This window comes from Gallus gallus, chromosome 1, assembly GCF_016699485.2.
Source record: "Gallus gallus isolate bGalGal1 chromosome 1, bGalGal1.mat.broiler.GRCg7b, whole genome shotgun sequence".
Classification (NCBI taxonomy): Eukaryota; Metazoa; Chordata; class Aves; order Galliformes; family Phasianidae; genus Gallus; species Gallus gallus.
In genome coordinates, this window is record NC_052532.1 from 132,100,778 (window position 1) to 132,127,304 (window position 26,527).

Below are 26,527 nucleotides of genomic sequence, written 5' to 3' on the forward strand. Positions count from 1 at the left end.
TTTGTCAAAGAAAACTCCCTCACTCAGTAATATAAAACAATGAAAAAAGAAAAGGAATGTATTAATATGAGTTTTATGATGATTTCTCTATTTGTTTTTACTTATCTTCCTTTAGAAGTTAGAACATTTGAGAGATTTTCTTCCTTAATAACTTCCCAGAGACCTTATTTTAATACTATCAGAATACAGTTCTACCCAGACGGCTGTTCTGCAGAGCAGCAGCACTTCTAGTGAAGTTCTTTTTGATGGAGGTTTTAGATATAAATAAAACTTGAAACCAAGTAAGAGATGGTTTGAATTTTTCAGAAGTACTTTGAATTTTAAAGCATCGAGTGTACAAAAAATCATACCACTGGGGAATGACAAACTGTTTCTTTAAGCTTTAAGGGATGTTCTTGACTTCCCTGAAAGTTCACTCACTCTCTAGTGAAGCCAAAACTCAGTGCAGAAGACTGTGAGTTATTCAGATCAAGAGTAAGGCTTTAAGCGTTCCCTGGGATTTTAACAGCACACACATATATTCCTGTTTATAAAAGTTATTATGCAGCATAATTTAAAGGTAAAACTGTTAATATGGAACCAATCCATTATCAAAATTACCCTGAAAATAATAACAGGAGAATCCAGCATTTTAACCTATGTTTTCTGAACATATATTTCACAACAGAAAAGTCTAATTGCAAAGTACACTCAGTGTACTTAGGCTGCACGCTTCCCAGAGTGCAGAAAGAATAACTTTCTTAATATTTGTTGCTCCAAGAGTTTCCATGGACATTTCAATAAATCTCTCAATAGCATTCCAAATAAAATCTGAGGTTCAGCTGGGGGATGTATATAGGTAAGATTAATCAAACTTCTCAAATTCCAGTCAGTTTTCAAGTACTTAGTCTACTTTCTGCTAATGTGTTAAAGGAAGGGAGAGAGGCCCCTGGCTTGTCAAAAGTAGGTGTTCACTTCTGGATGAGATAAACAGCTCTCCAGATGCAACTGACTCTGTCAGCTGGTGCTCCATTCACGACAGCGTGAGATTAGCTACCTGTACATGTATAGATGCCTATGTTTTATGGGCAGCTAAACTTCTGTGTCTGCGTACAGAGCCGAATCTTATCTCTTCTCTTTGTCTTTCAAACTAAACATATCACAGAAGATTACAATAAAGGGTTGATATCACAAGATCTTTTATCCCTGATTATCTGACATAATTCAACCAGAAGGCTTGTATCATAATTGCCTTTCATATATCTCTGCTGCCCTTGCAGAGGGGATAATGATGTTTTGCTCAAAGACTCTTGATTTCTATGGTGTTTTCAGCTGCAGAACTCTCGATTCCCTGGTACTTCCGAAGAGTCATGAAAAATTGCTCTTTTTACCTGCTTACCTGCTTTCCCTGTTCCACGGAACCAGGCCAAACCAGACTGTAAACCACTGATATTCCCTCTACCCACATGTATAGTGTCACACTAATTGCTGAATGGATGAGGTGATACCACAGAACTAAACTACTGCAGAAGCACATACTGAAGAGGAATATCTGAAAAAAAAAATGCCCTTCCAATCTGTACCTTTTTACTTTTGCTGTTGTGTGATTCTGAGCTCTTCTCAGTTTCCTTTTTGACTGCTTCCTGAAGATCAGAGGCTTGCTGCATGTATGTTAATGCCGCCAGTATCTCATCTTCTAACAGTATGACATCTTCGTAGGAAATTGGCCATCCCAAATTCTCTAAAGCTTCCAACAAGGCTTTCTTATGCTGCATGTATTGAACCGGCCCATCCTCTTTAAATCTTAATAAATAAATACATATATCAATGATTATCCATAGGATAAAATTGTATTTTGACAGTACTTTTCAAATAGAATCCCAAAATTCAAACTTCAAGTGCAGAATAAGACATGAAAGTAATGCAATCTATATTCCGCATGCCATAAATTATTGTATTTCATCCAGTTGAGTTTAGCCAAACAACTGCATCTGCCTTATTGACATCTCATAGAAAGACATCTACAGAGAGTTCAAGTGGTTGATCATAGGCATGTGATGCCATTTCAGGTGCCCTAGAATGCCTGAGGCACAAATAAGCAACCTAATGATATGATGCAGAAATTATGGAAATCCTTGCCCCTTCTAGAGCAGCAGCTAGGACAAAGTAGGACTTAGATAGTCTAAAATGGCACCAGACCCCTATTTAAGTCCTGACTTGTCACATCAGCCTTGACTGATGACATCAAAAGAGAGAGAATCTTCTGCTGCTTGTTCCTCTCCATCCTGCTCTGCTCAGTTTTTACTCAACAACCAGAAGTTTTCTTCCATCCAGGCCTCAGGTAACATTGTTGTCCGCTACACTAAAGAGCCACATTGAACCTGCACACTCAAAGTACCTATACATGAAAATCTGAAGAAGATACAGTCATTCTGTTGATAAACAAACAAACTAAACTTCCAAAACCCAGCACAGGTAGAATTCTTTAAATATGCAATTGGAAGTGAGATACTTCTTTACAGTTTTCAAGTCATTAGTGTCAATATTCTGGCTTTTCTCTACAGCTTTACCATCATTTAAAATGTGAAATCTAGATGTATTTATGCATCTGTCTTATCAACACATACAATTTTGGTGATGCCTACTGCATTGCCCTACTCCTTCTCATTGTTCATATCTCTGCTCCTCTAAAAAATGATTTGTAATGAAATTATACTGGCTGGTGTACTTACTTAGATTTTGTCTCTACTAACGGAATCCTTTATTTGTCTAGAATCCACGTCTACTTAAATTATTGGATCTCCTGAACTGAATTTCTCAAATATTTTGTGTACAATCACATTATTACTTCACCAGTAAATACAAATTTCTCTGGTAGCACGTGATAACCTTTCAGCAACTGTGAGTGAACAAGGGAGCTCCACAACCAATTCTTTGAGGACTCCTTTGACCAAGTTAGTACACCTTATTATCCTCTCCCCACAGTTTCCTAAGGATTTTGGAAGGATTTTGTCATGCTTTTATCATACATAAACACGATCATTTAAATAACAAATCTAGAAGAGAAATAGATCAAGTATTTCAACTGTAATGCACCAACATTAACAAACTTACTATACTGCTCTAGCAACAGACTCTACAATTGCTAGGTTCCTTTATTTCCTTATATAAGTGATTGGTCAAACCTTACCCACATTGAAATACTCCTGGCACCACCTTGTCAACTATACACTGTTTGAATTAACAAACAACTATTCCCTCTTTTAGCTTTTATGCTGTTTTGTTTATTAGGCTTCATTTCCTCTCTGCACCAGACTGGTTTTTTTTAGGAAGAAGAGTTCTCCTTGTTGACGACAGAACTGTGTGTTTTTGTTCATGAGCTCAAGTATTCTTAAAAGCTTTCTGTTGTTTATCCCCATTTTTCTGCCTGGAATATTTCCCACCCATTCCATTTTCATTATTTGATTTTCACTTTATTTCCTGAAGTAAACAGATGCTACCTGCACTGATGTCAGTACCGTTTTCACAGTCTTTGGTTTTCTAAATTAATATACAAGCCAGTTACCGTACTACAAATTTTCACTGTGAATATACCACAATGGACCGCTTCTGTAAGGGTAGTAACTAAAAATGTAACTTACAAACCAGCCACTGAGGTGCTGCTTACAGGATGAGAGAAGATCTAACATGGTGCCCAAGGCCCTGCCACTCCACACTGATTAAGAATCAACCAGTTCAAAAGGAATGCAAGTCATTTCCTTTAAAAACAACCAGTGCTGCAAGAAGGTGATGCAGAAATTAATAGCACTACACATCACAAATACATTCTTGAAACTAAGGTACAGGCATGAAACATCTGAAGATAAAACAGTGTCAAATGTTTATGATCAGCCTTTCAGAGGTAAGTTAGAAAACCAAAGGGTAACAGCTTACTTGTCTCTTTCCTCCTGAGATAGTGCCCTCCAGATAAGTAGATTTAGGCGCCTATTAAAGAAAGCAAAGCAATTTTTTTGAGGGAATGCAGTTCTTTGTGCATCTGATGGTGTGAAAACAGCAAGCAAATACAGTTACTTAAATTATCTGCATGATTTGTATTCCAAGAGCACTGTATCGTCAAATTGTATACTTAGCACTCAGCTATGAAATTATCAACTGAAAGAGATGGGAAAACAGCATACTCCATCAAGTAGCAATGTGACTGTTTCAGACTCATGGAAGGATTAGTGGCAAACACTATTGCTTCCTGCCAGGATTTTGTATGGATGGTTCTATTCAGAGCCAGCAAGCCAAATCAAATTATAGAACTGATTAAATGCTGGTTAAATTCTTCCAATTAAACAGTTTAAGAAAACTGTAGTCTACAGACACATAGAGAGCAATGCTAATTGGTTTTTTTTGGGTTTTTTTTTTTTTCTGATAAGATAAACCCTTAGTTGGGCCATTGACGTTTCTACTTCATTAAATTCTGGCTACAGAAAAATTACTGACCGACAAACAGAAGTGATTATCCCAAAGCAATGGAGTTTAAAAGCACCACTAAACCTTCTGCTTTTGCTTTTTAGACATAAATCATAAGCTCTTATTAGACCATCTAGCTCACAGTTTTCTTTATTAACAGCTGAAACAATTCAGTCATCACTCAATTACTTCATTTTACACTACAGAAATGAAGCTCTACCAATGATCCTAATTGCTGTAATTACAGAAAAACAAACTCCCTTTGGGAATAAAAGAACAGAGTCATTGTTAGAAAAAAAAAAAAATCAGATAACAGTCATTAGACCTTTAAAAAACTTGCTAGTTTTACTGTTCCATGTGAAAAAGGCCATTAGCACAAATTATGAATACGAATTTCTTGTTGGCTAATTGTATCTACTAGAAGCCAAACCCAAGCACTTTTAGAATGCAAATCACTTAGCTCTTCACAATCTGCAGTCTCAGCATGCTCCACTGACTATTTCATGCTTCTAAATGTGCACACTCATAACCACTTCATTTATAAAAGCCTCTGGCTATAAAAGACCACGCATGTTTTGAAGCTCCCAGCCTGTTTCATCTTCAGTACTGGATATTCCCTTTGTCAGAACATGAAAAATCTGCCCTCGCCACTTTTCTACTTCTTAAATTGAAGCTAAGGTCAATCTATGTATGGGAAAGATATTGTCATGCCTGCTTCTGTTCTTGAAACCTGCTTGCCCTGACATACTGTCTCAACTGTAGGTGTCAGAATAAATTTGTGACTAGTCACTATTCACAAAGCTGAACTGCAGCCTTTTTATAATCAATTACTGAAAAAGTAGTGTTGAATTTACAGAAAAGTGAGTTTGTCTGTGTTGCTGTTCCACATGTACTGTATCAGAAACAATAAGTCTTTTTTATACTGTAAATGATCTTTTATTGTAAATACATCTGATTCACTGAGCTCCAAGGGTAAACACGTTAACTGTACGTTCAATCACCAGACTTGAGGGAGACAAGGGACAGCACTGTGAAAATGTTCCTCAGGAAAAGATGATCCGCATTTAATCAGAAAACATGTATTCTTTCCTTCAAAAATGAAGTCAATAAATATTAAATATTCCATAGCAGAGAACAGCAGTGAAAATTTGAAAATTCTTGAGAAGTTGTTGTCAAAAATATACCACTTGCCCACCCTCCTGTCAAAGTGAGTGTCAAATCCCAACTTCTCTGCATTCATCAGCCTGATAATAACAGCATTGTCTCTGTAACAGAGCAACAGATTTTTCTGCACTGAATGCCATTAATATTAGACATAGCAAGAAGCATCTACGAATCATAATTCTCCACTTTTACTGCAAAAAACCATATACATTTAGCAACCAGAAGGGCAAATGAAAAACAGGGGTATTACATACTTAAAAAGGAACTGGCATGATCATAGAGCTACAGAGAAAAGACAAACTTAAAGCTTTGCAGAAGAACTCAACAGAGTTTAATTAAATTACTAATTTACTAAATTACTGATTACTAAATTACTAAATTACTAATTACTAAACACTTGACATCAAAGTTTTTTTTTATATATAAAAGAATAAGATCAGTAAACATTATTAGAATAAAGCCTAAGAAGACATCTCATTTATTAAAACAATTCCAGTCAAAGCTTCCTACTTTATTGTATGTTGTGAAATGATACCTGTCATTAAATAACCACATTTCAATACATGACATTTACAGTTCAGCAAGGCCAACTGCAAGGTCCTGCACTTGAGATGAGGCAATTTAGATTAGCTATTAGATATACATTCTTCATGATGAGGATTGTGAGGCACTGGCACAGCTGCCCAGAGAAGCTGTGGATGTCTCACCCCTGGAGGCACTCAAGGTCAGGATGGAAGGGGCTTTTGTGCAACCAGGTCTAGTGGAAGATGTCCCAACCTTCCTACTGTGGGCAGGAACTGGATGGTCATTAAAGCTCCTTCCAGTCAAACCGTTCTATGGTTCTGTGATCTCATATGTGCCTCAGTTATACTTTTGCAAGCATAGCCAGGTGCTAGGCAGCTGGCAGCAAAAAGAAGACCACTATCCATCTACATATTAAGAAGCTTAATTTCAGGTCAAAGTCTTGCCAACACTGTGGTTTTAAAGGGGTGGAGTGCCTCTCCTGGAAAAACTGCTTTCAGGTTTATTCCCAGAAGTTAAAAAAATTATTTTAGTCATGAAACAAATATCATATGAACAATATGTTATTTATTATCTCTCTGTCTATTACCTACTGTGGTTTTTTAAATTTTCTTCATTTTGCCTAAAGAAAATAAACATTTCTCTTACATGTTAGTAGTTGATTAAAGTTTGTCAATGTGTGAAATTACCGGCATCAAGCAAACAATGTGTGTGCAAGTATCGACTACATAAGAAAAAATTGATTGTAGACTGCAAATAGGATACACTTCTTATGAGTAGACTTGCCTTTCATAGGATTTAATTGCTTGTTCCAACTTCTCTTTATAGGCATCAAGATTCACCGCCTGAGGATTAATTAGCGTGATCCGCTTCTTGTCATTGCTCAAATGGGCCAACGATAGTATCTATGGTACAGTAAAAGAAAAAGACATCATTTATCATTCAACTTTTCCTCCATCAGAACAACAGAGCGCCCACAAGTCTAGGATCCAAGGATCCAAGGATCTAGTACAAGGATCAGAACGGACAGAAGGAACATGGAAAGGCTGCAGAAAGAAAGCTCTGAGCACTCCAAAGGAACAGTGACTGAACATCAGGAAGAAATGCTTGTATTAACATATTTTCAGACCATTAATAACACATTGTGAAATGATACAATCCTTTCACACAGAAGTTGCAAATTGATTATTGCAGAACAAGGCAAATCACAATTACTAATAGTAAATTCTAGCTAAATCAGTACTCTTAAAAAACTCACTCTAATAACGAAAGGGAAACAAGCACGTCTATATTATGAGCACATTTCAGATTGTACTGCTTTAAAAAAACACTCTCTTATACTAACCAGCATCAAATTCTAGCAGACATATACAATAGTCTATATAATACCCGTTTAAGTGTATTTAATACTCTTATCCTGGAGGACTGTATTTTCTAAGGAATTAAAAAATCAAAGCCAGAGAGAGAGATTTTTGGCTACAATGATCACTGATCACCAAAAAGAGGACAAGGTGGATATCACTCTTAATAATGGTCTTAATTGACCATTAAGACAAGTTTCTGGTCTTAATTGACCATCGTAAGTCTTAGGAAGCAAATGAGCTTGGTCAGAACCAGGAACCTCCATCTCTCTCAAAGCTCACAGCATATCATCCTCACGAGGCAAATTCACTACTTTAGTACATCTTAAAAAGACAGAGAAAAGGGTGGAAAAGGTTGATAGAAAGGAAGAAAGATGCCTTCCCATCTCTCAGTTCAAAGTCCCATCGTCCTACAGCCTTTTTAATTGCTCAGCAGTTCCAATAAGGAAAGCATTTATTTACCAGTGTTATGATGATTATTTTAAAGAGAAAAAATACAAGGAAATAGAGAAGACAGAGAGTGCTGCTCTCCCCAAAACTGTACACACATCCCCAGTACACGTGGCTGAATGGTAAGCTTCTCCAAGTGCCTGTCTGAGATGAGGATGTAATGTCAAAAAGATGGATGAGGTTAAAGTTAAGTAGAAATAAAACCACTGTTTGGAGGGACAAGGCAAGCAATCAGAAAATAAAGCAATAGCAAGACTGCTTTAAGCAATAACAAAAAGCACTTTTCAGTGCTTTTGTGTGCATATGTGCATGTTTGAATCATTACAACCTAGCTGGACTCCAAATAACTTCTGAAGAACCATTTTTTCCAGCAAGTGTGACTTCCATTCCCTATTTGCAGCTGGTTGTTGAGCTGCAAATCTCTTTTCCAGAAGATGGCTGATTTATAAATCTCTATCATTTCACTGCCAGCCCACATCAAAGCTCCACATATTGGATTAATTTTAAAATCACTTAGAAGCTAAGATCAATGCAAACATTCCAGTGAAGTAGACAGATGAGTCAAATCTCTGCTCACAACTGTGAGCTATGCAGTTGGGCTACCTGTCATTTCCAGGTGAAGTTCGAAAGATGGAAGGCAAGGAAGTGAAAGAACCAGCCTTATATTGTCATGGTTGTTTGTTATGTTACTCCAACCAAGTCTACAAAAGTTCAGCAGGGATTCACCATGCAGAAGCCCTCTGTCCCATTCCCTTACATATCCCCAGAACTACTTCAAGTACAAAAAGCATTACTTATTTACATATTTAAGACGTTTTGGAAAAAGCTCCAAATAGATTGTGGAGGACAGACAAATATAAACAGATTCTTATAATATTAAAGAATAAAACTGGAACAGAGTGAACAGAGTGTGTTCTTAGCAAACAGTAAATTTGAAATATTAGGCGTATTTTCAATGAATGGAAACTGTTCACAAAGTCAACTGAAATTTGACAGATTCAGCTGAAAAAAAAAAAGACAAGGAGGCTTTTTTAGTGCCAAAATGTTTTGTCATTTTCTAAATTAAGTACTTTCACATCAAAAGAAGTCACTTGTTTCAGAACAGCTTTCATTTCAGAACAGAAAATCTGAAATTCTAAAGACAAAACCAAAGCACAGTAACTCTAGAAAAATATATCTCATTTTATACTGATAAGATTTCTTGTTCTGGCTGAATTTGAACATGACTATTCTGGTTAAAGCACTGAGTCAAAAATTCATGACTTGAAAAGCTGTACTGAGGATGTCACAGTCTGCAACAGAAACACAGATGGTTCTGTAGAGTAGGTTTACTCCAGAACTACCATAATGTAATTTAGATAAGTCTCAAACAGGTTTATTTTTTTCTGGATATGAATTCAATAGATACTTTAACGCTCGATCCCTGAAAATTTCAGGTGACACTGAGAGGTCACATACAATTGAAAAAAAGGGTTAGCCTCTTGTTAATGAACTGTTGTCATGGAAACCATTATACTTTCTTCATCCCCAAGGTGAGAAAACTGCTCACAGGTAGTCCATCATCACTGCTAGAAAGGCTGAGATTAACGACTATATTCTCCCCAGAAAAGCAGTCAAAAATGTCTGCATTCCACACCAGAAACACTAAGATCTCAGAAGGATGAATGCAAAATTGTCCATACACTTATCCTCGGTGAAGTTTTCCAACTGGGATAACCGAGATAATTCTTGGACTGGCATAGATGACCTCCAGAAGTCCCTTCCTAAACCAGTCTGTGATTCTTAATACATCTATCAATGTCTCCTGTTCAAGCTCTTTGATTAATCTCAGAACCCGTTTTTTGCTTTTCTTTGACATGCTGGCATGTGTCTTCAAGAAGAAAGGGTTCCATGGCTCACAGGTTCTACTGGTTCCACCTTATTTGCAACCTCAATTTGTTTTTTTTTTTTTTAAATTCCTGTGTCCTGCTTCAGATCCAGAAATATCCATGTGTCCTCATACAGAACAAAAATTTTACACTGTCAAAGAAACAGTATTTGTATACAATTACTGGGGATTGTCAGTATTTAAAAAAAAAATAAAAAAAAAAAGCTGTCAAAAATTATTTTGAGTTTCTATTCCCGAAGAAAGTTTGTATTTAACTATCTAGATGCCTTACAGCAGCTGTTGATCCTAAGAACACTGAAATTAATTCAACCCTGAACCATAGAATCATAGAATCACCAAGGTTGGAAAAGAGCTCAAAGATCATCCAGTCCAACCATCCACCTATCACCAGTATTTCCCCACTAAACCATGTCCCTCGGTACAACATCTAAACATTTATTGAACACCTCCAGAGATGGTGACTCTACCTCTTCCCTGGGCAGCCTGTTCCAATACCTGACCACTCTTTTGGAAAAGAAATATTTCCTAATATCCAACTGGAACCTCTATTGGCTCAATTTGAGGCCATTCCCTCTAGCCCTATCGCTAGTTATGTGGGAGAAGAAGTTGACCTTCACCTCACCACAACCTCCCTTCAGGTTGTTGTAGAGAGCGATAAGGTCTCCCCTGAGCCTCCTCTTTTCCAGACTGAACAATCCCAGTTCCCTCAGCTGCTCCCCATAAGACTTCGTGCTCCGGATCCCTCACAGCTTCTTGCCCTTCTCCAGACACGACCCAGGGCTTCATAGTCTTTCTTGTAGTGAGGAACCCAAAACTGAACGCAGTACTCAAGGTGCTGCCTCACCAGGGCTGAGCACAGGGGGGCAATCACTTCCCTGCTCCTGCTGGGAGCACTATTTCTGATTAAGCCAGGATGCCATTGGCCTTCTTGGCCACCTGGGCACACTGCTAGCTCATGTTCAGCCAAGCATCAACCAACACCCCCCGGTCCATTTCCTCCACACAGTCTTCCAGCCACTCTGCCCCAAGCCTGTAGTATTGCAAACCGAACTGCTAAATTAGTCTAGTATAAACTCACATGAAATGCCATTATATAAAATACCTGTAGCATAGTCCTTGATGAATCACAGTTTTGAAATAATTTCAAAGACCATTATTCACAAAGACTAGTTTTGCAAATAGCAGTTCAAATGCAGCTCAAGATTATTAGGGAAGTATTCAAATGAGTCTTCATTTAGAAAGGTGGAAGAAAGAACCCTACTTAGTAGCTGTATTCAGAAGAAAATGGAGAAAGATGTGACTGCTCAGAGATCAGTCATGAAAGTTATATGAAAGTCATACTGCTTTTTGTTTGGCATTTCAGTTACAGGAGATTATTTTGTACAGTTTTTAACCACTGAATATCTGATTTTTTTGAAAAAACAGCTATTTTCCATTCAAAATGGGAAAGGGCATATTTTTGAGTGTTTCCAATACAAAGTCCACCTTCTTAATTGTATACAAAAAAAAAAAACCCTTACACTTCAAAATAACTCCTTAGAGAGATTGAGTTTGACTTAGTTTTACTGAAATCGAGGATCTGGTTTTGCTTCCACAATCCACATGCTGTTATAAAACACATACCTGAATTCAAAAAACAAATACGACAATTTTAAACTGTACATATGTATACACCTTGTAAATATTTCCCTTACCTGTATATCACATCCTGTTCCAATACACCTTGTGTATCATAATTATTTACATAAGTGCTGTTCAGCTCTTTCTTTGAGTATTGCTTAAAAAGTAGCTTTTTTCATTACTTAAAATGAGCTGTGATGTGTTCATAGGACTAACATAGCATTCATAAGAATTGATTTAGAGAAACTTGACACAAAATGGATTTCCCTTAGAGGGAATGGCAACTACATTTTTGCAATACATGACTCATCAGGAATTTTGCACCTCTAGAATCTCATAATTCTATACATCTACCAAAATTAGATTTTAATTACTGAATTCCAATTCTTTTTAAAAGGACCTTTAGAGTAGACTTGTAAAACAAGGAAATGCACAAACCCACATTTGTAGGTTTTGTGTACCTGCACATTATTCCAAATGACTTTATGGCCCTAAAATACAGTACTCCAGTGAATTAATACGAATGAGAAGTGACTGTGACCTTCAAGAAATTGCTGAGCACCTGATGGCTGCACACTGCCATCAACTGGTAACTGTGAAAGAAAAATACATAGCTCTAAAAGTTAAGAGTACAGTCTGCATGAAATACTATTAAGTTTTTTGTTCTTCCTGGTAGATGAATGAACATTACACTAAACATTTAGTGCACTTCAGCTATCTACAAGGAACACTAGACAACGCAATGAATGAATGAAATGAAATTTAGGGGAGTAAAAAAAAAAAATCCTTTTAAAAGCAGTACCAGGGTTTATTTTTGCTTTGAAACAACATAAAAGCCTTACCTCATCAAATACTTTTGAAAGTACATGCTTGTCCAGAACTGGGATGTACTTAGTGCCATGAGGGACAGCTGTAGGAGCTAAGGCATCCATGATGGTGAGCCGCCTAGCAACTAGGCCATGAGTCTTCAACCAAAGAGCTGAAGAGATATCTAGAGAACTAGAAACAAGAGACTATAAGATGAAGTTTGAATTCTATGGAGAAAAATATAAACTACAAATTTTGTGATGTGACTACATATACAAACACATACCTTTTAGATGTCCTTTTCACTGTTTTCTGCATGTTCCCATCTGAAACAAAACATTTACATTGCATTATGTTACAGTATTTGAGTACACAAAAGCATACATCCACATGCTAACTGAGGAATAATCTAATTTATTTATTTGAGCCTACTCATAGTGTCACAAGGACTACACAGTAACATCTATTTCAGTTGCTAAATTAATCAATGAAAATAATATTTCCTCTGTTTCTTGGTACTTGATCAATAGTAACAGTGTTACTCTATGTCTCATATATCTTAATTAATTAATGAGAAATCCTATAAAGTAGATGGGGAATAATTTAATTTTAAAAGAAGACTTGGAATTTTGTATTTATTTATTTCCTGTAACTCAAAAGAAAGACTGATGTTAAAGTCTATCCCGCAGTTCAAGATGTAGTACAAAGTATTATCACTAAAGAGACAACCAGGAAAAGATGATTTCATATATACTGCTATGAAAATCTGTCCGTGTATCCGAAGTACTAAAAATAAGACTGAAAATAAGACAGTGTAAAAATGTAAAAAGTCAAATATCTTTAAGTATTATAGGTGAAGTTTTAGAACAACTTACAAGATCTATCATAAAGTTCAGAGCTCTGTGAATCTCCGAGAGAAATGAAAACTATCTGGATATATACACAAGCCTGATTGGAAGTACTTTTGCTATATAATCACCGTTCCCAGAGACATGCTTTTTGCCCAAATGTATTAACACAAGCTCAAACTCCTTTTACATTGGTACCAAACTGTCACCACTGGATGTTCTAGCCCCAAATATAGTACAAAACTAAGAATTACTGTATCACAACAATATATTAATGTGCCATGACAAGAGACCCTCAAGAACTATTTACCCCATTGATAAGAAGTCACTGTGATCTCCTTTCAGCAATCTAACACACGGTGCCATTACAGCTGACACATACTGTGGACATAACTAAGCTGCTGTAAACCTGCTTTGGCATTGGCAGGAGTGTGGCTGCAATTGTAAGGACCTTGTTACAATATCCTCTTGTGCGTCCAGCTTTCTGCATCTCTGTTGAGCTGTGGTGGGTATACACAGTGTTTCCTCAAAAGAGGCACTATTCATTCCAAACATATCAGGAGAAATGTTATCAGCTGCCCTACCCAGAGCTTCCTGTTGAGTAAGCCTGTCTTTCAAAACAGTTGTGCACTTCACACTGTTTTTGACAGAAGAAATCTTTTTTTCAGGAGATCCTCTTTCCTCTGGGCTTTTTTCCCTTGATTTCACTCCATGGCTCAGGATTCGCAGCAGACTCGTCTTCGTTTGCTCTGCAGGTGTTGAAAGGGAAAGAAAGAAACAGCAAGCTTGTTTGTCAAATACATGCTGGGGATTTTTGAGTTCCTTCTTGGCATCCAGTCCCAATTTTTAAAGAACTACGTAAAACCTCAAATACAACATTACTTCAGTGCTAGTTTGTATTTTCCCAAGGATTAATTCTTTCTTCACATCAACCAGGAAAACCTAATTCAGACTGGTTTACAAAGAATACATCAAAGTGAAACAGTGTTACAAGTGTAGTAAGGAGAAACATTACTGCAAGTAATATTGTTAATTAGTGAAACATCGACCAGCTCCTTATTCTCACCAGCAAAGTGTTTACTTGGTATGAAAAGAATTAAGGGTTTAATACATTAAAGAACTTCTTACAGAGACTTCGAAATGTTCTGTCAACGTTGTTTAATCTTTCATTGCAGAGAATACGATGAAACATAAATAGACATTTGTCTGAGTTAAGTAAGTACTTAAAAGGAATTTAGGAGGGAAGTCCAATAGCGATAGGACAAGGGGGAATGGCTTAATCTAAAAGAAGGGAGATTTGATTAGGTATTAGGAGGAAATTCTTCACTCAGAGGGTGGTGAGGCGCTGGCACAGCTGCCCAGAGAAGCTGTGGTGCCCCATCCCTGGAGGCGCTCAAGGCCAGGTTGGATGGGGCCCTGGGCAGCCCAAGCTGGTGGGGGGCAGCCCTGCCCATGGCAGGGGTTGGGGATGGCTGGGCTGTGAGGTCCCTTCCAACCCATATCATTCTGTGATTCTATGATGCTATGAGTGAAAAGCAAAAATTATGAAAAGTTAGCTAGAATTTCAGAAGGATGACTATTTAAGGCTTCATCAAAGGCTTCAACTGTTTCTCCAACAAGGGATAGTTTCTTCTATTATAAACAGAATATTTCCAAATTAGTGAATTAATTCTAACAAAAACTGCAGTTCACTTCAGTCATACCTGCAAATAAGGCTTTCTTCCTTCGGACAGGACTCTCACCATTGGCTTGCCAGGCATATCCTGTACACCGACGTGGACCCAGTGCTGGCTCTTGTGAAGCACTGGACAGTCTGTTGCAAAGGTTTTCCACATGTTCAGTTACTGAAGACAAAGTGTGTGTTGGCTTCCAATTACTGACAAAAAGAAGAAATAAGTGGTAAATAACTTCAAGCGTATGACATCACTGATTCATAAAACACTAAGTTGAAGACTTCAAAAAGTATAAATACACATTCCAGATGTTTCCAACAGTGCAAGCTATTTTTTCTGTTATCCTAGTTGCATTTCAAAAGGGAGCTCAAAGGTTAAACTATTGTTAGTTTTCTGAACTATTTAAAAGTTGTTCTTGAGTCTATTCAAAAGATCTTTGTTACCTTTACCCTCATGCACAGTTTTAATACGGTCAGAGTGTTCTGTAATAGCCACTTCAAATTTGGGGGGAAAGACCAGACTTACTACCAGTAATGACAGTAACTGACATGTATACATATGTATATACGTGTATAAATACACACACAACATCCCAGCAGTACTAAAATGTGAAGTACAGAAATTCTGAAATATCTACATTTTCATACTGAGAGCCTGCCTTACCTTCTATACATATTAAATCATTAACCAGGACATCCCACTTTGGATTTATTTTACTTAACTTTTAATAACATTATTTTAGCATACTGTATTTAACAGATTCCTATCTTAAAAATCTGATTACACACTTCTTGTCTTTATACTGTTACTGCACAGATGAATGAGGCACCAGGCAAGCTCTTCCCTCCTTTTTATTAATGCTGCTTTCCTATAGAGACTATAATTAACTTCATGTTTGAATCCAAGTCTGTCTTTGCTCCGCAGATGGAAATCAGCATAATCAGCCACGCGGAAAACTTTGCTGCAGCAGCTCAGGAGTCTGACTCCACTCTCCTGTAGAAGGACCTCTGTTTGAACTGTCATTCTTGGTACCATAAGACTTTCAACAAGTTCTTCAACTGATGCTGAACAGCAAACTATTCTTAAGGAGAAGATTCCTTATCTCTTGATAAAAAGCAGAGATAAATATGGCACAAACATACAGAAATACTATATAAGATCAAGCACATGACAAAGTAAGCTGAATTTTATCCATCGCAATTGCCAACAAAACTCTCTTTTAAACAAATACATTTGTAAGTAATTTCTGTTTCAGTTAGTGTATTCCAGTGAGTGACATTCTAGTCATAAAGCACCAAGTCAACCCTACCCATGGACAATAATTTCTATTAATTCCCTAGGTTGGAGGGAACATCTTTACCAGAAACAGTAAAATATTTTGATCTCTTTGTATCAATTATTCCATTCCACTCTTTCAGTTATTCCATACTCTATTCAAGTTGGACTCAAGGATCTTTAAGGGTACTTTCCAACTCAGAATGATCTATGATCCTATAATTTGAAACTACATACTATTTTATTACCATTTCAGGAATCACAATATTAGTATATTTTTCCAATTTTTTCTTTTCCATTAGTGCAATTGTTTCTTAAATATACATATATATATACACACAATCTTTTTCTTTAAAGAGGACAGTATCAGAGGTTACATAAGACACTGACAAAGGAGAAACTGAGCAGATGGTTCCTATCTCCTGTTAGTGTAATGGCAGTATGAAGACATACTTATTCTCTGTATCATTTTCTTCTTTGTAACAGTCCATCATCAGACATTCAGCATGAAAAGTCTTCACTTTCTCTAGGTCTTTTTCTCCCTGTTCAATCTCTTGTTTTAACAGACGTATATCTTCACTCTGTCAAAGAGAAAATCAAATGTTTTATTACAATTACTCCCCAACAGGTTTCATTACTGAACTGAACTGAAACTATGCAATCTTTGATAATAATAATTTTGAATAATCATAGAATCATAGAATGGCCTGGGTTGAAAAGGATCACAGTGATCATTAAGTTTCAACCCATTACTCATTATAGGTCTCTCCCCAGTGGCTATTGTAGAACAAACTTTCAGCAAAACTCAACTCTGCAATCTCTCATTTACTTGGATGACAGAAAGCATAGTTTCATTTTAAACAGAAACTTATTTTTGAGACAGGGCTTAATTTGGCCTATGTGTTTGGGTTTTTTTTGCCTTTGTTTTGTCCTGGGGTATTGTTATGGAATTGCAGTATGTGTCCTGTGGTTCCTTCAACAGCATGAAGAAGCTTGCAGCCATCCCACCCTGGTAATGCTCAATCTTGTCTGATTTCAGAAGCTAAGCAGGGTCAGGCCTGGTCAGTACTTGGATGGGACACCTCCTGGGAATAGGGGGTGCTGTAGGCTTTATTTTTTTAGGAGGGCCACTACGATGATCAGAGGGCTGGAGCACCTCTTCTATGAGGAAAGGTTGAGGGAACTGGCCTTGTTTAGCTTGGAGAAGAGAAGGCTCCAGGGAGACCTCATTGTGGCCTTCCAGCACTTGAAGGGAGCATGTAAATAGGAGGGGGAATGGCTGTTTACAAGGGTGGATAGAGATAGGACAAGGGGGAATGGTTTTAAACTGAGACAGGGGAGGTTTAGGTTGGATATTAGGAGGAAGTTTTTCACACAGAGGGTGGTGACGCAATGGAACGCCTGGTTGCCCAAGGAGGCTGTGGATGCCCCATCCCTGGAGGCATTCAAGGCCAGGCTGGATGTGGCTCTGGGCAGCCTGGTCTGGTGGTTGGTGACCCTGCACATAGCGGGGGGGTTGAAACTTGATGATCATTATGGTCCTTTTCAACTCAGGACATTCTATGATTCTATGAAGAATCAAACATTTTAACTACTCACATCACTAGACGTTGCAGAACCAAGATCAGTTGAATAAACGTTGTAATAATGAAACCGTCCTCCTGTTCCAGTAGAGAGTTCATGCAAAAATTTATTAGCTTCTGTATCATCACAGTTGAAGGATACAGTATGAATGGGAGTTTTAGGATGAAGCTGGACTTGAGCCAAAATTGTTTGAGTGGGCTGAAAAACAAACAAAAACATATGAAACAGATGGCATCTAAAAGTGAATTTAACATAATAAGGAGAATTTGTATAAATTTAATCAGCCATACTGTTGCTTAGACACTGATAAGCATAGATGGTTAAAAATACGCATTTTGCATGAATTGACTATTTCATAATTTTATGAAATAAGCTAATTTAAAACTGAAATGGAAACACTGACAATGTGTTAGGGCACAGGATACTCTAATCAAATTAGAATTAAATTATAATCAGTACACTTCATTTTTTAAGTCCTAAAGTAAATGATTAAAGCAAAGGAAATCAAGCTACTACTTTGGTGTTTAGAATCACTATCTATATATCACTGAATAAAAACGGCTGATATTTTGATTAAGCTGCTTTATTTCAATGACAAGTTGATTCAATACCAGAAAAAAAAGAAAAAAAGAAAAAAAAAAAACAGAAGTGGAGAAATAAGGAAAGCTTGCATTCTTCTTCCAATAAACATATAAAAATTATGTGGGAAAGTATAAGATCATGCATAGACCATGTTGAAGGATCACCAGATCCTTCAAGAAAGAAATTATTGACTCATTCTCTAGCTTCTGATAATATTATGGCTCTTCAAACACTGTCATAAATCTTGATATATTTGGCTTTTTCATGAGCTTTCCAATATATTTGTTTGCTGAACCTTAATAATGAAAGCAATCTAGGTCATTTTGCACTTTCCCTCTAAAAAAGTATGTCAGAAATCCGCTATTAAATTGGTTAAAAAAGTATTAATTAATTACTGTCTTCAGAAAAATATTTAATGCGGAGTCCAGGTGTACGTTAAGCCTAATTACTCACAAATAAAATATGAATATATGCTCCTAGCTTGCAGAAGTGCCAAACAATGCAGATATTTTTCAGTTACAAATTGGTAAGTTTTAATGCGTGACAGCCAATAACAAACAACCTGCCTGTAGAAAATATCAAAAATTGAACCTAAAATTAAAGATGTAAGTTGAAGTCTCTCATCTGCTAATTTAAATCAAGTTTATGTTTTGATATTCAAATCACTTGGAAGCCTTTCCTTCTGGGCCATCTTCCTTTTATCAAGAAAAGCAGAACAAGAAGAAACGCAAACAAAGAATTGAATCATAGAATTGCTCAGGTCAGAAAACACCTTAAAGATCATCAAGGTATTATTTCTGCAATATGCTTCAGTAATTAATTTTATATGCCTTGCAGCCCAGTTGTTTAAATTAAGTCAGGGTTTTGCTTCGTATCTGCTATTTAAGCAAAGGTAGATTTTCATTAGTAAAGAAAGTATTTTTGAAATGACGCTTTCTGCATGCTGAGCAGTTCTAATATTTAATTCCAAGCATATCATGGGACCAACATGATGATGATGATGATGATGATTATTATTATTATTATTGATTCTTGAGAGTTCTGCCCTACACAAGTTTTAATACAAATCCTTAGTTCAGATGTTAAGATCCAACCTTCATGTTTAATCAAATACCAGGTCCTTATACCAACTAGTTAGAAAGGTCTACGTTACCATGCATCGAAGACTGGACCTTGGGAGGAGAGCTCTAACCAAAGCCCTTCACAAGCAGCATGTATCTCAAACACAATTTTGAAATATTATGACAACCTCCAAGAGACTCTGCTCTGCAGGTGCAACATTCATCTCATACAGTTTGCTTCACTCTTCTGACACGACCAGTGTAGCACCACACCACTGCATTTTCTGTTTTCTCATTTCAGAAATACCTGATCAGGTCTCCCATCAGTCAAGAGATAAATAGCCTGAGTGTCAGTATCAGCAAGAGCGATCTGGAGAGCTCTGAGTGTATTTGTGGAACTTCCAACCTAACAAACAAAAAGAAACAAAGAAGAGGTTATTAATGCTACCAGTTCTTTCTCTCTTTTCTTAAATTCATGATGACAGCATATCGATTCAAAGGGTATTCTGGAACAGAAATTAGCAGTAAAATGGTGAAGGTACTTACTTATCAAAGTAAGTGTCAACATAGCATAAATTGGTACCAAATTGTAATTATGCAAAAATATAAAATGCTGAGCAACAGCAACGTGAGCTGTAGAAGGAAAAGTAATAACTAAAAATATAGGTAAAGCAATAATGAGATACCTAAAATGTTTATGTTTGAGTAATTTCTGTCATTCTCTTATGCAGAATTCATGATCTCTTTTTTCTTTTTAGAGAAAATGCAACTCTACATTTACTGAAATGCATTTCACAGCTTAAAGGAACCGAAAAACTACAACTCATATCTTCAGATTTCTATTTTTCAAACACTGAGTGCACAACCTTTCTAAATTTAAGGGAAAATCAAGTTTTTGCCAGTGTGGAAAAGTGTTTCATCGAGTCGTGGTCTTATTCTTTTAAAGCAAAATCCCTTAAAGGGAGTTTTATGCTAGCATAACACTGAGCATCAGTCTTGATGCAGAGCAGCGAGGACTGTAGTGGTGTGAGAAGTGATGCAGGATCAACATATTTAATGCATTACAGAAGATAAATATAAATCACTAATATCATGCATGTAAAATTACGTTGAGAGGTAAAATTATTTCTTCAGTCCTATTAATTGTGTTAAAATTACTTCCAGTTCATCCCTCCAGCAAACAGTTTTACTAGAATGGGCAGAGAAGGTAAAGCAGATAAAATGAAATAGGAGGTGCATTCTGGGAGGTTATTCTATGTCTACATGAGAATATATGTCCCAGGTGACATGACAGCTCAGATGCTTTATCATCCTGTTTACTAATCCATAGAAAAATCGTAACAGTACCTACCCACATGAAATACTTAGTCTGAACCATTATCTTTATGTTAAATATACCTAATATTCCCAATATTTTAGCAAGCATTATAAAATTCAAGACACACAGCATCTGTAATTATGTGCAAATTGCCCATCCTGGCCATTTTTAAAAATGGTAGATGGCTTAGAACTGATGTGCAACACAACTACTTCTGCTATATCATGGGAAAGAACGGTGATGCTGATGATATGAAAGAAAAGACTATGTATCTTATGATAAAAGCTGTTAGGTTTCTTAGTAACTACTGTTACAAATGCACACCATCTATATTAGTGTTTTTAAAAAGTTGATGTGCTTCAATTGTGTTTATAAATACCCTCCACATTTTAAATATTATTAATTCCAAAGGGATTTTTAAGTTTTTAAGTTTAACAGTTACTTCCTGTTTATAGCTCAGCTTCTGCATTCAACATCCTGGGACCAAACTGTATAAAACAAGATTAAAGGATCAGCTCTGGTTAATATTTCAGAGTGGTATTCTGTTCATTTCAACTTCCCTGTCAGAACTTCCCTGCTTTCTGATCTCTTTAAAGATTGCATTGCTTACAGACTGAAAGGTCAGCAGCAGATGTCATTCCCCCTGAAAAACATAGACTGTTCTTGTATGTCATTCCCTGTGCTTTTCAGATATCTAGATCTGAACACTTAAAACGAAATTTATAATCAACAATTCACAAATTTGGCCAGCAGTAGTGGAAAAGGCCATTCCCAAATGCATATAAAAGATGATATCAAATTACACTAGTTCAAAGTCTTATGAAACCTGCACGATGCAGTGCTGTGGTATTCGGCTTCAACAGAGCCAACCTTTTAAGTCTGAAGGTAGGCAGTATGATTAAGTTTACTAAGCTTAGCTATAAGTATTCAGCAACTACACAGAGAGGCCACACCAGTACTTTCTCTTCTCCATACATTTGTCTACTCACACTTTCTGAGAATAAAACTTTATTTTTACCTTGCTTTGCAGTCTCAGAGTTATTATGTAGCTTCCTCAGTTTCCTCATCCTCAGGAACTCCACAATTAAGTCTGAGGAAGGGCTATGTATTATGTAAACATGAGTGCTGTGTGTTAGAACACTTAACAATGGGTATATCTGTACTTATACCTGACTGATTCTCAGTCCTCTGCTGGAAACATTGCTGTCAACATTTGACACACTAAGTGGTCCTGGTGCTGCTGACAGATGCAATCAACCTGGTGCCTGACTGGGGCTGACTACAAGCATTTCAACTGCGTTTCAGGGAAAATTCCTCAGCTTTTGGCCAGTGTCAGAAAAAGAGTATTGGGCAGATAGAGAGATGTTTGGTCTGAATTTCCGTGCTCTCGTGTTCCTCTGCAGCTCACAGTCAGCTGTCTGTCTTTGCACTAAAAGGGACTAGACGTGCTCCTGCAGCTCACGAGCACAGCTGGCAGCCATACAGTTTCCTGTATCAGCTCTGAGCTATGAGTCCATCAGCTCCAGCCCTCATAGAGGCAGCTTGCCTGCAGCAGGAGTGACAGGTTTAGAACCAGGATCTGAGCACTGTCATCATTCGTGAAGAAATCAAATTGGCTGGTGTTGTGGCTATTCAATGTAGCAGGCTGTAAGCAGAATTAATACAATCTTAAAAACAAGCCCACTGTTTAGAGATAATACCTGACAGATAACAGCTTGTATTCAGATCTACTAAAGCCTATTTATCGCCTGTATATTCTCAGCTTATTCGTGTAAAATATCTTGTGAATCCAAAATTACCCCAACCATACAGAAGACACAAATATAACTTTGTACAAACATGCTGAATGGTAATTAGCTTCCATGTTACCTCAAGCCCTTTTATCCAAAGCCAAGCATCTTGCAAATTCTCCTCATTAACTTCAGCAAGTTTCTCTTGCCATGCCACTGCTTGGGAACTAAATTTCACAAAATTAAATCTCTTTTTGTGTCTCAATTGTTCCTGCAAGAGACAAAATCTAAATTTTACTCAGTGTTGAAAGAAAGAATATTTATATCTTGAAATAATGACCAGCAAGACTTCTTTTAACTCATAGATAGCTGACTATATCATTACAATGAACAATGATAATACTTAGTTGTGGCATATAGACACAAAGAGACAGACAGACAATAGATGATTTCTGCCTGCAATTATGAAGATAACTTGAACTTCTATGTTTAAGTCTACATTTACTCAGATTTCTCAACTATTTGAACAGCAAATGCCTAAGAGGGAAAGAGAGAGCAAGGAAAATAGGTTAGAACATTGGTATAAGGAAAATATTATGAAGCTTAACAAAGGAAAATGAGATCAGAATCAAAACAAGACATCATTTTGAGGAGGAGAACAAGAATCAAATGCAGAGGCCGGCAAAGGGAATGAGGACAGCAAAAGAGAATTAAGAATTTGCTGAAGCTGCTTCTGGACAGAAGTTATAAGGAGTGAAGGCTGTGCAAGCTAGTACAAAATTCCTGAGCCTGGGATCTTTGACTCTTTTTTATCACCATTTCTGTACAGTTTCTGTGAAACCTTCTGGCACAGTATCTCATCACTTTCTAGGTTGATCTGCCTAGAGGACTGCATCATACTACATCCTGTTACTTACGCTTAGCTCAAAATTTCTGTGTTACAGTTCTAACTTTTCTAGCTCTACTAATGATTGCTATCAGTGTTAGATTGATAGAATTTTTATTTTAAATTTTAAATTTTAATTTTAATTTTAAAATTTTAATTTTTATCAGTTACCTCTTTCAGATCTAAAAGACTCGATCATGTTTTAGCAGCTACTCTCAACTATTAATGTTAACTCAAGTGACATCACTGTGGATTTCTAAAACATCCCACACTGTTCAGTACACACTGCTTCTAAGGTATTGCTGCACCTTGCAAGTCAATTTGCAAAATTCTGAATGACTGTGTAAGATTCAAGCAAGCTCAAAATGCTCTGTGGTCTCTATTTTCAAAGTAGGATATACATACCACAAATCACAACATGCCAGTGGAACTGGAAGACACTGCTTAAAAATGAAAATGAAAATTCCAGAAGGTCTTCCATTACATTGTTCTTTTTTTTTTTTTTTTTAATATTATTATTGTTTTGGAGAGAAATTTTTCATATTTTCCTCCAGATTTCTTTCCAACATTTGTACAGATGGACAAGAAAAAGAATAAAAGAAATAGAAATTAAAAATATTTTTTGAATACCAATTTCAAAACAACAAAAATGCAAAATAGGGTAGCAACCATCCAGAAAAGGTCAGCCTACACTAAAGGGCTCCTCAGTTTTCAGAATGATCACTTCATCAAACCTGTATGAGCTGAAATATTTTCTCCTTCACCAGTGGCAGCTTGTCCTTCATAGACTGGGATGTATCAATAAGAATATAGATATCATCTTCAAACACATTGCCAAAGAGACCTCTGCTTCCTTGTTGAAGCCACTTAATCCTGAGCAAGGAAGAAAAACAACAAAATGTGGTACGTAAGATATTGGGAGAACTGCGTATTATCACCGCTGTACTTTCTCTTCCTGTTCCCTATGCACTGTTACCAGTCCTTTTCATGAGAATATATTGACTCTGATGTGCCAATAACCTGCTGCTATGTAATAACACAAGACAAATTTGTTTTCTAATTTCAGTAGGAATTTGGGGACAAACAGAACACACAACAGACAAAAAAAAAAAAAACAACTTTATAATGTCAATTACTCAGTAGTTTGAGTTAGCAAATCCCATGAGAAAGTATTTATAACTATTGCCCCTGTAACTTCTCCAGCCTGAACTCAAGAAATCATTTAAATGCTTTGGAGGCTAATACGCCTCCCTTTTCAGAAAACCACTTGAGAACCTATTCTACAAAGAACTTGACCACTTTAAAGAGTCTTAATGTAACACAGATGCTTCAATGCCTTGTTGACCTGGGGTCTTAAACACAGACTTCATTTTACATTTTAAACAGGATTTAAGCACGCCTGCCAGTTAAATGCGTGCAAGCATGCGGTTGTATACAAGAGTATTTCCTCAGAAATGGCTGCAACAGGTCCAAATCTAATTTCCCTTGAGAGTCATAAGCTACTTGACTACTCCGAAACACAGGCATTTTAGCAGATGGAATATAATGGCCCTGGGAAAAATACTGCTCATCTCCCACAGAGGTTTAAAAAAATGGTACCACAGAAACTTAAAGGAACCTATTACATTCGTTACTGATGGGTATTATACCATTAGTCATTTCCCCAAAGTGTTTGATGAAGTCTACCAAGACTTTTTAACAATGAAATGAACCATTCTAAACAACAAACCCATAATCTTGGCTTGGATTTCAAAAATGTTAGCACACCAAAGTGCTTTAGCTCAGATTTTCTTTTCATTAACATTATCCCAAATATAGCAAGATGAAGATAAATTAAAATCATAGAATCATAGCATGACAAGGTTGGAAAGGACCTCCAAGATCATCTAGTCCAACCGTCCTGTCATTACCCTTGCTACCACAAGGTAGGACAAAATGGACAACAAAACTGTTTGATCCTGCTAAATATATTCATGCTATTACATTTTGGCAGAGAAGTGGCAGTAAAACAAAAGTTCACATCGTGTTTTAATCAGTGAGACATCTCGTTGTCCTAACATACAAAACACAGTTGCAATACTTCGTGATACTTTTGGATCTACAACATCCATTTTGAACATTTTTATCTCTTCTTTATGTAGATACAAAAGCTAGGAATTATGTAATGTTTAATGGAGATACCCACATTGAAATTAGACAAACTTCCTTTCCAGATAGTATAGAAATGGGTCACATTTCAATTCAGCTTAACCTGCGGCATCTTCAGGACAGATCAATCAGACTTTCTAATTGCCTTATTTATTTATTTATTTATTCATTCATTTATTGAAGCCTTCCTACAGAACCTTAGAGTATATCTTGTACAACTAACTAATGGAGCTACCTTGAGCACTGAACTCCTGAGTAGAGGTGTTACTTTATACCTAGCTCATGTCCTAGGCTGTTAAATCTTGTTGTCTTCAACACAAAATTGCAAAAGAGACATTACTAGTATGGGCACAGGCCAATCTGTGATACTTGGTGCAGGAGATATCACAAGGGATTCCTAAGTACGCAATATGAGTGGTTCTGGAAGTTCCCTGCCTTATTCCAACGTACCATAAGTTCCAATACTTTTTGCCACTTTCAGTAGCATTTCTACGGTGCACTGACTGACTTTTGTCTTTGTGTTCCATAAAGAGAATAAAAGATACAGCTTATCAGTTTTCTTACATGGCTACTAAGAAATCTTACACACAAGTGAATTTTTGACTTAATATTGCTACTGGCAGTTTAACAGCTACATCAGTTTATTATGACAGTAAATGTCAAACTTTTTAACACCAGTGTAAAATAACACAAAATGTTTTATGTGACAGAACACTAACCTTCCTTCCATTAGTCTGAGAGCGGTCCTCATTTTCTCTTCATACTGCTTATACTTTTCTTTAGTAACATATACATGAACTACAGATCCATCTTTCCAGAAGGTATGTACAAACTTGTCGCAGTATTTAGCATGAATTAGCTTTCTCTTTGTCTCCTAAAGCCAAGAAAAACAGGTTTCATGTTGCAAGACACATTTTTTTGCTGTGTCCTACAATATTTAGTGAACAGACTTCAAAGGTACATGCTGATTACAAATGAACAAGTGCAGAAATGGACACAATAGTGTGGTCACAGAATTTGCTTCTAGCACAAGCCAATAGAAACTAGTTTTACTCCTGTAGATTGTGAGAACAGGAGCTTGCTGAACAGTATGATGGTAAAGCCCAAGAAAAACAAATGGAAATAAAAAGAATTCAAATTTATTTAAAGATCTGCAAGCTCTGGAGCAGCTGG

The 26,527-nt window shown here is 36.7% G+C and overlaps 1 protein-coding gene across 3 annotated transcripts in view; it reads right to left on the reverse strand.

Moving 5' to 3' along the window:
• The window catches only part of VWA3B (von Willebrand factor A domain containing 3B), a 68,750-nt gene that overhangs the window by 14,147 nt on the left and 28,076 nt on the right, over positions 1–26,527 (reverse strand). For all 3 annotated transcript variants that reach the window (XM_040655369.2, XM_004938476.5, XM_004938475.5), the window contains exons 11-23: positions 26,074–26,228; positions 23,941–24,079; positions 22,460–22,591; positions 19,580–19,678; positions 17,645–17,827; positions 16,499–16,626; positions 14,801–14,973; positions 13,682–13,846; positions 12,536–12,575; positions 12,285–12,441; positions 6,910–7,028; positions 3,913–3,963; positions 1,563–1,782 (exon numbers count right to left, since the gene is read on the reverse strand). In XM_040655369.2, coding sequence (XP_040511303.1) covers positions 1,563–1,782; positions 3,913–3,963; positions 6,910–7,028; positions 12,285–12,441; positions 12,536–12,575; positions 13,682–13,846; positions 14,801–14,973; positions 16,499–16,626; positions 17,645–17,827; positions 19,580–19,678; positions 22,460–22,591; positions 23,941–24,079; positions 26,074–26,228 — 1,761 coding nt within the window. The remainder of the gene's footprint in view (positions 1–1,562; positions 1,783–3,912; positions 3,964–6,909; positions 7,029–12,284; positions 12,442–12,535; positions 12,576–13,681; positions 13,847–14,800; positions 14,974–16,498; positions 16,627–17,644; positions 17,828–19,579; positions 19,679–22,459; positions 22,592–23,940; positions 24,080–26,073; positions 26,229–26,527) is intronic.